Source organism: Schistocerca americana, chromosome X (genome assembly GCF_021461395.2).
Source record: "Schistocerca americana isolate TAMUIC-IGC-003095 chromosome X, iqSchAmer2.1, whole genome shotgun sequence".
NCBI lineage: Eukaryota > Metazoa > Arthropoda > Insecta > Orthoptera > Acrididae > Schistocerca > Schistocerca americana.
In genome coordinates, this window is record NC_060130.1 from 194,638,911 (window position 1) to 194,653,530 (window position 14,620).

The 14,620-nt window shown below is 40.8% G+C and overlaps 1 protein-coding gene across 1 annotated transcript in view; it reads right to left on the minus strand.

Annotated features, from left to right (window-relative positions):
* Nucleotides 1-14,620, minus strand: part of LOC124554786 (unconventional myosin-Vb-like) — a 67,620-nt gene that overhangs the window by 10,537 nt on the left and 42,463 nt on the right. Inside the window, exons 2-3 of the mRNA XM_047128434.1 lie at nucleotides 9,398-9,520; nucleotides 6,570-6,686 (exon numbers count right to left, since the gene is read on the minus strand). Of these exons, the coding sequence (XP_046984390.1) occupies nucleotides 6,570-6,686; nucleotides 9,398-9,424 (144 nt within the window). The 5' untranslated portion in view covers nucleotides 9,425-9,520. The remainder of the gene's footprint in view (nucleotides 1-6,569; nucleotides 6,687-9,397; nucleotides 9,521-14,620) is intronic.

Consider the following 14,620-nt stretch of genomic DNA (forward strand, 5'->3'; position numbering starts at 1 on the left):
GGACATTCCCTTCCAGCCGCTGTTTAAGTGTGCGAAAGGCTGCAGGGTAATTCTCCAACGCAAAGTGCAGGTCAAAGTGCAGGCCAAAGTGCAGGCCAAAGTGCAGGCCAAAGTGCTCGGCAAAGTGCTCGGCAAAGTGCAGGCCAAAGTGCAGGCCAAAGTGCAGGTCAAAGTGCAGGTCAAAGTGCAGGTAAAAGTGCAGGTCAAAGTGCGTGGCAAAGTGCGTGGCAAAGTGCTCGGCAAAGTGCAGGTCAAAGTGCAGGCCAAAGTGCAGGCCAAAGTGCAGGTCAAAGTGCTCAGCAAAGTGCAGGTCAAAGTGCTCGATAAAGTGCAGGTCAAAGTGCTCGGCAAAGTGCAGGTCAAAGTGCAGGTCAAAGTGCTCGGCAAAGTGCTCGGCAATTGCTTTTGCGTCGGTACATAACTCGCCATATACGGTAACACCAGGGACAGCTTTTGGGGCCTGGTACCTGAAAAGACGTTTGATCTTAGCCCAGACTTGCGAAGGTGCCATGTGGCACCCAGTGCTGGAGACTTATCTCTCCAAACACTCCTTCTTCCGTTGTTTGATAAGGTAGTGAACATGGGCACGGAGCCGTTTAAAAGGTATGAGGTGCTCCAGGGAAGGGTGCCGCTTATGCTGCTGTAGAACTCGCTGATGCTCCTAAATTGCTTCAGCGACTTCCGGCGACCACCAAGCGACTGCCTTACGCCTCAGGCAGCCTGAAGAGCGAGGGAACGCGTTTTCTGCCGCAGAAACAATTGTGCTAGTCACCTGCTCAACCATCACATCGATGTTACCATGTGGGGGAGCTTCAGCGGTGACAGCAGAGCTGAAAGTTCGCCAGTCCACCTTTTTCAAAGCCCATCTGGGCAGGCGTCCTTGTGCCTGACGCGGGGGAAGTGGTCATTATCACACAGGTCGTCATGTGCTATTCAGTGGATAGATAGGAGAAGTCCTGTGGTGCAAATTGATAAATCAATGGCCGAGTAACTACCATGAGCCACATTGAAATGTGTGGCGGCCCCATTATTTAAGAGGCAGATGTCGAATTGCGACAGTAAAGTTTCGACATCTCTGCCTCAGCCAGTAAGCATGGTACCACCCCGCAAGGGGTTATGGACATTAAAATCTCCCAGAAGTAGGAAAGGTTTAGGGAGTTGATCAATTAGTGCAGCTAATACATTCAGGGGCACTGCACCATCCAGAGGAAGATATACATTGCAGACAGTTATTTTGTGCGTCGTCCTTATTCTGACAACCACAGCTTCAAGAGGGGTTTGAAGGAGCACATGTTCACTACAGACTGAGTTTAGGACATAAACGCAAACTCCACCTGACACACTATTATCGTTGCTATGGTTCTGTAATATCCCTTATAGCCGCAGAGGGCAGGGGTTCGCATTGCTGGGAACCAGGTTTCCTGGAGGGTAATGCAGATAGCAGGTGTAAAGCTTAACAGTTGCCGTAGCTCAGCCAGGCGGTGGAAAAACAAGCCGTAGTTCAACTTGAGGATGACATCGTGAGACTGGGAAGACATGGAACATTCACTGAGGCAGTTTACGCCTCAGAGTCACCTGCTGCCTCTGATTTATTGCCTGAGCAGTCTATATCCATTGTGTCTGAGGGTCTGGTGAGATCTAGGTCCTCAGCAGACGCCAGAATCTCCACCTCATCGTCAGAGGCAGAGCTTGTAGGTAGCAGTGGTGTGGGTGCCACTGAAATTTCCTTCCTCTTAGGGGTTTTCTTTTTGGATTTCTCTCGCTGCTCCTTGGGTTTCCCTGGCTGGGAGGACTTCATTGGCTCAGTCTCTGGGACTGATGATGAGCGTGAAGCCCTACAACCAGCTGCTTTTGGGCTCTTCAGCCACTGGCGGGCGTCATCTTTCCCACTAGAAGAAACCTGGGAAGGGAGTGACCCAAGGGACCCCTTCCTAGCCAGAGAAGCTGAAGAAGACTTGTGCTTCTCTGGCTTAGAAGTGGGGACGGACGTTCCCGATGGTTGGTGGAGTGTTGCTCCCAAAGTAGGTGGTGCAGGAGCAACAGGGAGGGAAACGCCCTCACCATCAACGGGGCAGGTGTAGTCTTCTGGCTCTGAGAGGTGACTGGGGTTGGAGGAGCTGATGGTGCCAGAACTGTTGTAGCGGTGGTGTAAGACGATGTCATACACGCAGCATGCAAGCGTTCAAATTTTCTCTTAGCCTCAGTGTAGGTCAGTCTGTCCAGGGTCTTGTACTCCATGATTTTCCTTTTTTTCTGGAGAATCCTGCAGTCAGGCGAGCAAGGTGAATGGTGCTCTCCACAGTTGACACAGATGGGAGGTGGGGCACACGGAGAATTGGGATGTAATGGGCGTCTGCAATCTCAGCACGTGACGCTGGAAATACAGCGGGAAGACATATGGCCGAACTTCCAGCACTTAAAGCACCACATCAGCGGAGTGATATAGGGCTTTACATCACACCATTAGACCATCACCTTGGCCTTCTTGGGCAAGGTATCACCGTCAAAGGCCAAGATGAAGGCACCGGTGGCAACCTGATTATCCTTCGGACCCCAGTGGACACACTGGATGAAATGTACAGCTCGCCGCTCTAAATTGGCACGCAGCACATTGTAGGACTGCACAAGAAGTTATCTGTGATATATGATACCCTGGACCATATGTAAGCTCTTGTGGGGCATGATGGTTGCAGAAACATCCCCCAGCTTGTCACAACCAAGTAACTCCTGTGATTGGACAGAGGATGTGGTTTTGATCAAGACTGACCCAGATCTCATTTTGGACAAGCCCTCCACCTCCATGAACTTGTCCTCTAAATGCTCAACAAAAAAGTGAGGATTCATCGTCATGAGAGATTCCCCATCAGCTCTTGAACATTCAAGGTACTGGGGTGAATAAGATCCGTCGCCATCCTTAGCCTGACGTTTCTCCCATGGTGTGGCCAGGGAGGATAACGATTCTTATTCATAATTCTGTGCGTTGAATTGAGCTTGTGATCGCTTAGAGGCTGCTAGTGTTTCACCACCAGCAAGAGATGATGGACTACGCTTCATCGCTTGTCATTCACCCAGATGCCACCAACTCCGACCAGGGACCTTCCCCACGGGTGCCACCCAGCTGCAGTAAAGGCCACCTGGCAGGATGGGCATTGCTGGGAGACCTGATGCCCCAGGAGGATGGGCATCTACCACTTGGCATACATGTGGAGTTAATGGCACAGGCATCAGCAGAGCGGTCCCTGTGTGGTCAGGGGCTACAACCAACAGGGTACATGGCAGCCCCACCATAACGGACTGGCTACTGTGCTGGATATCAGGTGCCAAGAAGTCAACACAGACATTGACACTGCATAGTGCATGGTGGAACTCACACCCAGGAATTTGTCCTAACCCAAGAGATGGAGAATGGGCAGGACTGCAATGCGACAACAAGAAAGTGGGCTAAAGATCTCAATGCATGATGGACACGATGTACCTTGTAAGACACCCTTCACCAATTGGCTCGCTCTTCAGGAAAATTTTTGAGAATGGAGGTCAAACCATACAGGGGACCATCACATAAAGGCCGAAATGTGTGAAACTCTTTTTAGTCACTTCGTATGCCAGGCAGGAATACCTCAGACCTATTCTAACCCCCATACCTGCAGGGGGGGGGGGGGGGGGGGTATACACGTTTGTTATCTTGATATGGGTCTTATATTTTGGGAAATACCATTTTGACTATCTGCATAATTTGAAAATGTATCCCAAGCCAAAACTTGTCAATGAGTAAATGAAAGTGAAATTTTCAGCCTTGTCTGTTTTTCCATTGTATTGAATATTTGCTTCATTCTTCTGTCCCAGCTCATATGTATGTACATATTCACCTTGCATATACTGTTGGCATAATCCGCTATGGCTTGTCAATGCCTCCTTGTAACAGTACTCAATCATTCCTGAAAGAACATTGCACAGCTCTGCTTCTTGTACCTCTTGAGAAGCCCCTAGTTTATCTGCTCAAAGATTTATGATTTCTTAGTGCCTTTGTATATCCCACAGTAGTTTTCAGTTCTTCCACTAGATGTAATTTTGACACCAACAACAACTGAACATTGGACTAATCACCAATACCTGCTGACATCATTGGGTTCTCAACATATACCACCACGTCCTCAGATGACCTTCCAGGAAAAGGAGGAGGGGGGGGGGGGCGTGCAGCAGCTGATCTATTACTTGGTCTGGTGCCTGGAGCAATGCCATTTCCTCATCCTTAACTGCAGTTTGCCCCCATTACTGTTTTATCTGCTGACAACTGTACTATCTTTTCTTTCAAAAAAAATGAACTGCCTTAAGCTCCAAACTGCACCATGTGTGACTGCCATTGCAACACCTTTACTCATCATCCACACACAATACACAAAGTATAAATATGCAACAGTTCACAACCTGAAAAAATAAATAAATTACAAACTACACCTTATCATTAACACTACACTCCATATACAGCCTTGCAACATGGCCATATTGTAGGACGTAAAGCAAGTTACATATACTCACTCAGCCCACACTGCAGAATTCCCGAGCAGATTACTTTGTGAATATCTAACATGCTCCATATACTGAGCCTTACCATTGTCCTGAAACTCAGACACATTATCCAGTTGCTCTGACCTAAAACAAATAACTTCAAGTTATGGTGATAGTTACTGCTAGATCCCATGTCTGTCACACACAACAAAGATAACCAATAGTTCTCTCACTCCCCCTACTGTGCTGACACTGTAGGCAGTGGTCCAGACATCGTGTTGCTTGGACAATGCACCATCTGGTGCCTACTGGAGATGCCACCAATTCTGGTGCCAATTATGGCCAAGCCTGAGATGGAGGGGCTACTACAATGTAAGGATGGCAGACAGCAAATGGTTGAGGCAAGGTAGCAGGCTGGTGAAGGTTCAGAAAGAGGTGGCTGCCAAAATTAATACTTTATTTCACACTATTACGTTAGCACTGCATCAGTGCAAGGAGGCGACCATGCCCTCACTTAATGGGAAGAGGGCAGGTGGGCAGCAGGATGACAGCAAGCAATTGGCCAGCTGGCTGCAACCCACTCACACACAGCTATGCTGACACCTGCAGTTGGTGCTTGGCATATGACTGTCACAAGAGCCACAAACAACAGGTGTCAGTGGTGAATGAAGGCGAACAGGAATCTTGCAGAGGTAGCCAATGAGTGACCACGCCCAAGTGGCTGCTGCTTGCAGGGACCAATTGCTCCCGGGACAAGAGTCCAGCTGCTGCACACTGTACAACAATCTGTGCAACTACAGTGACATTATTTTTCTGCCGTGGAATATGCCTCTCTAGTGTGAAAGAGCAATGGGTACAGGGCACAATGAAACCTTTAGGCTGACTCAATGCAATAAATTTTATTACCCAGCTGGAATAGTGCCATCCTTTCTACACAAAAAGGGGTAAAGGGGTGGGGTAGATGGGGGTAGGGCGAGAGGAAGGGGCAGGGGGAGGGGGAGGGGGAGGGCGAGAGAAAGGGGGAGGGGGAGGGCGAGGGAAAGGGGGAGGGAGAGGGGGAGGGGGAGAGTTGGGCAGATCATGTAACCATTGTGGGGGCATACCCCTCGTACTCAATAGCTGAAGTACAGGACTAGTTTCCTATGATCTTCCAAGATTCCTGCTGCAACACCTGTGAAGGCAAGTTTTTAACTACAGAAGGAGAAACCACTCTGGACCACAGGAGGGCTGCCACTGAAGAGGAGACAGACTTCAAGAATACAGTCTCCAGTGTTACCCAGCAGCAGTTTTTGGTTATACGGATATGCATTTTCAGACTGCTTTTATTTTGCTGATTGCTTTGTTTCATGGTAAATATTTTCTTTCCTGAAGGCTTATTCTTCCCCTCCCTGCTCCTGTAGAATTCTTACCCATACATATCTATAGGTACTAAGGTGCTGCAAAACTTTTTTTTGTCTTTTGGTAACGATAAACTAGCACTGCAATTTAACAGCTATGGTACTGCAGAGACTGTTAGACACCATATCATTCTTTCTAAATCTTGAATATTTATTAGGTACTTACCATCTGCAAAGGGTAAACAGTTAGATGGGATTGAATATGGATATATGGCATTCACAACTAAGTATATAATAAACAAAAAATAGTCTAAACCCATGTAGCTAACAAAATTTCAGCTGTCATCCTTAGGGAATTGATTGGATGTCGTATCATTCAACCATCTTGCTGATCAGTGATATCACACACAAAATACTAGATAGTGAGTAATAGTATAGGTCAGGGAGAAACTGTGGGAGATGTCACTGTCAAAGCTATCGAGGTGGTCAGTCAGAAAATGGAACACTACTCTCAAAGAGCTCTCCAGGACTAATTAATTTTTCATTGGACTACAAAAACATCATACTGCTGAGAGGAATTAAAATGAAGAAGGCTAATTGTGGTACCTTTGTCAGTGTAGAAAATGCAACACATTACATGGTTTATAGACGTCTAACAATTTCTCTAAAAGGTTCAGTAGTTATGAAACATTGCAAGAGCAGCAATTTGCTCTCATTTCTCCATACCTGTTTCTGAGGTTCACTTCTTTCCAGGAGCTTGGCCTGTATTCTACAAATAAAGCTGACAGGAACACATTCTTCAGATTCATCAATGGTTGTATACAGATTGAGTATTTTGATTATCTGAAAAACATGTGTAGCAGTTAGATCCATACAAAATAAAATGCAGTAATAACTACAGCAGAAATATTCATTAAATTAATAGCTGTACTACTACTACTGCTGCAACATTACATTTGTAAGGATGTCAACTTTCTCCTAACTTCAGTATCTGATAAAATGGAGACAGACAAAACTGTTCCTCAAAGAAGAATTTCAGAAGGAAGAATTAATTGTACATACAAATAGTACATAATTCAGAGACAACAGCTGATACTCATTAAGACTTCAAGCACATAAAATTCTAATGATATTCTGTCTGCAAGTATCATGTCACCATATCTGATATAACGAATGCCAACACATTTGTGTTCTCACACTGACAATGGCAGATATCGTTAGCCATGAAAGCCCCATGCCTTTGTTGCAGGAGGAGACAATTCCATTTACTTATATAGATGGATGCCTGCAGTGTTGTGTATGTCACGAAGTATTTAATTTTGCCAATATGTATACCATACAACATGACTGTACGAAGACATCCTGAAAAGCAATGCCTCTGAATTTTCTACACGAAAACTCTAAGATTCCTAAATAAAACAAATATTCTTACCAGTCTGTATCTCTATTCTCAGTATAGTAATCCTGGTAACACATTTCTCCCTGAGACGACAATTTCTTGGTACAGTCATTGCAGAATATTTGACCTGCTTGATGGACCCAGAACCTCACCTCGGCTTGCACCTCTTTTTCATTGTCAAAGTAACATATTTGAAGGTGTTCTTTAAGTTTTGGAAAAATGAAAATTTGATTGTGCCAAGTTGGAATTAAATGGAGGATGATCGATGACAGTGAAACAAAGGTGGATGATTGTTGCAGATGTCACAATGCTAATTTGTGATCTACCTTTGTCATACTAAAGGAGCAGCATGTGTGGACAAACTCTTCTAACCCAGAATCTGATTTTAGCATGCTGTTTCTAATCCACTGACATAGTTACATTACTCACCACCATGTTACATGCTACAATTCAGAGACCTCTCATGGCAGAGGGCTGTAACTATATATAAATGAAGAATAAAGATGTAGAATGTTAATAACATGTGCTTTATTTAAAATGCATTAAGAATTTATGTATAAAAAAACTTGGAGGCATAAATTTTCAGCACACCCTTGTACATGCTCCCACGCAGGGCATTAGGAGCAGATAGTGGGCAAAATACTCAGAGATCTAACAGACTTAAAAGCAAAATATCAAGAGGGTTACATCTGAAAAAAAAAGTTTATTGTAGCAATAAGTCTGGTAGCAGATGCATAATATTTGTCTCGAAAGGAGTTACAGAGATTTTAAGGAGTTTCCCTTCCCAACAAATTGCAACTCGCTGGAACTTGGACATGGCAACCATGGCAGGAGAATGATATGGATGCAAAGTATGAGGACATACCTAACCACACCACAGTTAGCTTGATTGGTAATTTCTTGTTAATTACTTTCACATTTGTGAGCAAGCTTTTCCATTTGCGAAAGTGATAGGGAAAGAAGTGTAATATCTGAAAGATTTAAAATGTTTATCAGAGCTAGCATTCCTGGCAGACATGAAAATATATCTGAACAATTTAAAATGTTACTGCAATGGATGGAGAATTAAATGGTTGATGTGCAAAACAAAATCTGAGTGTTCTTGGAAAAGCTATGTTTGAGACACAAATGAGAAACTGCAATTTAACATTTTTGGGTCACCTGGCTTCTTTAAGATTACTAGTTTTACTGATTACCAAGTCAAGATAAACCAGTTAAGCATGTCTTTAAAAAGGGACTGCAGGAGCTCAATATTTTGGAAATGGAAATTAAATTATTCAACAATCCTTTCCTGGTTTCATTCCATGATCTGTCACCGCTACCAAAGTTAAAATATGTGAATCTTGTATTTCTAACTTCAATGGAAGAAAGATACCACAGCACACTGACTTTGTCCTAGTGGGATTTTTCATTACAGCAAAAATGTTTCACAACCTATACAAAAATATGGTCATGATCATGTGCATGTTTGGGTATATATATACTAATGTTATCACTTTTTTTGTTCATAGCAAGAGTAAAAAGCAAAGAAGGGAGTTTTCTTTATGAGGTTACAATGAATCTTCCACAGTAACACTGCAAACACTTTGATTCTCAATATTTCCTCTTAATATGGAAAAACGTCAAACTTCAGAAGCCTAATGAACATATTACATACTATTAATAGAGTTCCTTATTATTTACTTCCTTTGTTTCCTGCATTTTTTAGTTAATGTAACACTCCAAATTTGTTGTTGGCAATAACATAATGTGCACCAGTTATAGTTGTCAGATTACAAGGTGCTGCTGTGCAGGCTAATTCAATTCCTCACTGACACCAACACTGGTTGGAGCAATCCACAAATTATTACAAGCACATAAGTTGGAACAACCTGTTCTAGCTGCAGAGAATTACATCATCAGTTGCTGTATAATATACATATGAAGCACCAAGAAATGCTAATTACTTTAATGAAAAAACAACTGTAGCTCACAAGTCTTTATAAATATGTTTCTTCCTAACCCATATGGTATATAAACCAGTCTTTAACATGAGTGGATGCATTACTATGTAAGAACCATCACAGTGAGCAATCTAATCATGTGCAAAATTTATTAAATCAGTTATAACTGACACGAATTTGAAACAATGATACAGTTAATTTTGAATACATACCTGCAACATTGAAAGTTTATCACACATATTGCATACATGCTGAACATCTTCATCCAGCTTACGAGCCTGTAGCAAGTGGGCAGCCTGAATTATGGGCTGTAATGTGGTTGGCACATCAGTATACTGGAACAAATGCGATAATTAACCATTTGAAACACTGAATTTTGCTGCATTTAAAATAATTAAGAGAACACCAAGTACTATGTTTTGGTCTGTATTGAACAGCAGAATTGAATAGACATCCACAAAAGAAATCTCAATTCTTCAGTTTACCAAATGTGGGCACTGATATAATCAAGTTATGTGTCATAAGTGGACTTCTGCTGGTGATCATCTGAAGTACCATTTTATGTAAAAACTAGTGGAATACTGGTAAAAAAGATCTATGTAGATTCCCATTTCCTTTCAAATTTTAATGCTCTGTTGATAGTACAGCCAGGAAAGGGAGGAACACTTGTGATAATGTGAAAGGGTCAAAAAAGAAATCAGTGGTGAGGAGTAGAAAATTTAGGACTGGTCCTGTATGAAATTCCATGAACAAAGACAGATGAATGATTTTAGTGTCACATGGACATCTTTGATTATTATTCACAAAAAAGGGGAGCACTCTACAACACAAATGCAGAGTGGGGTTCCTACAAATGATAGCTTTTCTCCTATAAAACTCTATTCCCTGCAGGAGTACGCAGATCCACTTCACTGCATTATTAAATCACTTAACTCAGTCACAAATGGGAAACTGGGATGGCTGGTGCAGTTATTCCTACTCACTGAAATGAATGGCTACAGATGACAGTGATAGACCACCAATATGTTAGAAATATCAATAAACTGCCAAAACAATACTGATATTCATACATTGCTACTGTACCACTGATATTTTTCTCACTATACTGGCCTTTCATAATTATATTTGATACACATTTTTACTGGATACTGAATTAAATAATCACTGTTTTTCAGGTATCCCTGTTAGAGGGACTCTGTAAAATGAAGACTCATTAAGTACTGTCAATACCAGATTGATATGACACATAATAAAGAAGATTAGAGATTGTTACATTCATAAAATGACCAGTAAATATCAATGTGCAAAGCATGGTGTGCTCTGAAACATTTGTGCTTGCATCAGTGTTGTACTATGTTGTTGGATCTTTCTTAATCTGTGTTACAGAGCAGACAAACTTTCAATCTCCGTGTCCTTTGGTGGGGTGCAGCTGTCCAACATGTCACCTACTCATACTTTCACTGCCCTTCAACCACTTTCCATGGATACTGAGAACAGTAGCTCACAAAGAGCTAACCAACTTAGGTTTCAAGTCATAATAATTGCCATTTGTAGTAGTAGTAGTAGTAGTATTATTAGTAGTGGTAGTAGTAGTAGTAGTAGTAGTAGTAGTAGTAGTAGTAGTAGCAGCAGCAGCAGCAGCAGCAGCAGATTTATTCATCCGTAGATCTCTTATTACAAGGATATTGGACATGTAAAAGTATTTACAAGTTTAGAACAATTTAAAATAAGCTAATTAGTAGACACACACATTTCTAGACTTCTAGTTAGAGACAACCATTAGATTTACTCCTGGTATAGAATACTTTTTTTAACAAATAATTTGTTAAATAATGTAATGCCACACTGTTCAGTCATATCTCACTATCAGTCACTGCACATGGGCCATTTTCTGTACCGCAACTTCCCATTTGCTATCCTGAAAAACTGAATCAGCATTCCTCCATAAAGAGTAAGATGTTGAGCTCAGAAAGAGGAAGAGACGTTACTATTGTGCCATGCATAGCTTGGGGGTAAGTATTTCTAGAAAGGAAAAGAGAAGGAAAAAAACTAAGTGAAGGTGTTATGTGGAATGTGGAATGTTGTATGTTTTATCAGCATCATCATCATCATCATTTATTTATTTATTTATTTGTATAACTTTTTTTTATCAAACCCCTACTCTGTTTTAGCTAAGTAATCCTTCAATGTATAAAATATATTGTATAACAGGCACTTTTAGCTGTCTTTTTAAAGAAGTGTATATCTGCAATTTCTTTAATCTCTTTTGGTAATTTATTGTACAGTTTTATTCCTTGGTAGAAAGTGCTGTTTTGAGTTTTATGTTTTTTTTTTCTTGGTAAATGTAAGTTGAGTCTATCTATCTCTTGTTGCATGGCCATGGACAGAGCTGTTTGTGCAGTAATTACCAATGTTATTTTTGATGTGTACAATTGACTGGTAAATGAATTCACAAGGAGCAGTTAAAATCCCCAGTATTCTGAACAGAACATTACAAGTTTGAAAATTATGTTCATATTTTGTGCATTTGTTCCCCAAAAAAGAATGCCATAGCTAATCATTGAGTGTACATATGAATAATATGTAACTAAATGACACTGCATGTTACACACTGATGATAGGATTCTAAGGGCTGATGACATTCTGTTTGCAAGTACCTTTGTGTGTTCGCACCACTTCAACTGAGAATCAATAGTCATTCCTAAAAATTTTGCATTTATTACACAGTCTATAGAGGTAAAATCTACATTTAATTTAACATGGTCATTTTTCCTCTTCAAACTGAAATTCATGGCATTAGTTTTCTTCATGTTAAATGTCACTTTATTGCTTATTGACCAATCATAAACTTCCTTGAGAGTTTCATTTGCTTTCTTGGCAAGGAGTTCTCTTGTTTTCTCCATGACTATAATATTGCTGTCATCAGCAAAGACAATTTTTTCACCACGAGTAACACAAGTGGGAAAGTCATTGATGTGCTACCATGTGGAACCACTATATTAATGTATTTTGGTTCTGATAAGAGTTTTACTAAATGTTTAGTTCTATTTGAAGTATGTGTTCTCTATTCTTGGTGCCCTATCTGCTTCATATGATGGAAACCAGTCATTAGCTACTCCTCTTATTCGTAATGCTTCTAATTTATTTAATAGAAGCTTGTGGTTGACTGTATCAAACGCCTTAGAAAGATCCAAAAATATGCCTGTGACATACTCATCTTTGTCAAGAGCATCAAGTACAACTTTTGTGAATTCTACTATTGCTGACTTCGTATTTTTGCCACTTTGTAAACCAAACTGTGATTCGCTTAAAAGATTGTATTTATTCAGGTAATTCATTAATCTGTCTTTCATAATTGCTTCTATTATTTTTGAGAATGCTGACAGCAGGGAAATGGGCTGGTAATTTTCTGTGTCTTCTGCATTATACTGTACTCCTTAAGCAAAGGTACAACTCTTGCCTGCTTTAACTGCTCTGGAAATATCCCTGATGTGAAGGATTCATTTATTATATTTGTTAAGGGGCCTTGTATAATCCCTATGCATTGTTTCAGTACAAACACTGGTACTTTATTTAAGCCTGCTGACAATTTATTTTTTAGTTACTGAACAGTTTTATTAACTTCATTCTCTGTGGTTGGAAATAACATCATTGTATTTAGTGCAACATTATTTGCGGGTGTTATATTTGTTTTGGGGAATTTTTGCTGTAACTTGTTGGCAATACTTGAAAAATGCTCATTTATATAGTTTGCTAAGTGTTGTGGATCATTTATTACCTTATCCCACTCCCTTCGCAGTATGTTATTCTGCATTTGTTTGCCTCTCTCCATTTCCTTTTTTAATAACATCCAAGACTGTTTTGCTTTTATTCTCTGCATTATATATTATTTTATCATTAAATGACTTTTCTGCAGAAATCAGCACATTCTTGTAGGACCTTTTTGTATCTGTGATAGAAATTTAAGAATTCTTGATCATTGCAAATCTTTTTGTTGGAACTGAGTTGTTTAATTGTTTGGAGGACTTCTTAATACCTGCTGTTATCCATCTGTTTTTGTGAGATGTTCATACAGACATGCATACTTTTGGAAATGCCTTTTCAAAGTTAAATTCAAACAATGTGGAGAATTTAGAGAATTTCATATTCACATTGGTTTCCCTCTGATAGATGTCATTTGTAGACTTGGAGTTTAGGGAATGATTCGATGCCTGATTTTACTACTGTTATTTGACAGAGATTGTCTGATAGTTTGAGATCTTTTACAGCTAAATCACATTTTTCCCTGTCCATATTTGTGGCCACAGGGTCAATTACTGATGCAGTCATTGTAGTAACCCTTGTTGCACTATTGACCAATAGGGACATGCCAAAACTCTGAAGGATGTTTATGAAGGTGCTGCTGGATTCATCTATGATATTACTGTTGATGTTAATATCCCCACACAGAATAATGTTGACCTTTGCACTTCAGACTACTTCTAGAACTTCTGTTAATTTATTGAAAAAAATGTCCACACTACTACTGGGAGATCTATACTCACACAAAAGGATTAATTTCTTGGCTATATCAAGCCCTGTTAATTCAGTAGCTGATATTTCAAAGTGTTTAACTTCACTTACTGTACTGAGGTCATGTCTTCATTTGAACTGTATTCCTTTTCTAATATAAATACATGATCCTCCACCCCTTGAAATAGTTGCCATTCCATACAATGATAATACTACATATTCGATTTCTGTGTCTCTACACCAGTGTTCAGTAATACAAACTACTGTGCAGTTCAAAGATTGGAGCTCAACTTCTAATAGTTGTATTTTAATTTTTATTGATTGCATGTTTTGATGGAGGATTGTTAAGTCTGTGAAATGCCCCATGTTACTCTTTCCGATGGTTTGTTTTTCTTTGCGACATCTGGTACGTGTGAAATTTGAAGTGTTAAAATATGTCTTGTGAGTGATTGTTTCAGTATTTTTTAAACTGCTTGAGATAATCTCTATGAGGGGAACCTGGTGTCTGGATTTATCCTAAAAAAGACCTACTTTTCCTACCTATGACAACAGTTATTTGACCATGTGTGGCCCAAGATCCACTCCCTATACTTTCATGAATCAGCTGTATCAATCTTCCCTTCCCAGTCCTGTTTAGGTGCAGGCCATGCCTAGTGAAACCCCATCTGTTGATAATCCCGATGGGCAGCAGAGAAACATGAGCAAAGTTGGTTGTCCTCAGAGCCATCCTTAACCCCACATTGATTCACCTCACAGCTCCATCAAGGTGTGGTTGATCATGAACCAGGAACAGCTCAACAAAGTGTACGTTGGTGCCATGAGTCAGGGAAGCTATCTTGTCCGTGTCACCACCTATGTCATATGCCCCATCCCTGTCCAATCTGTTTCCCATCCCACCCACTATCACTACATGGTCCTCTTCC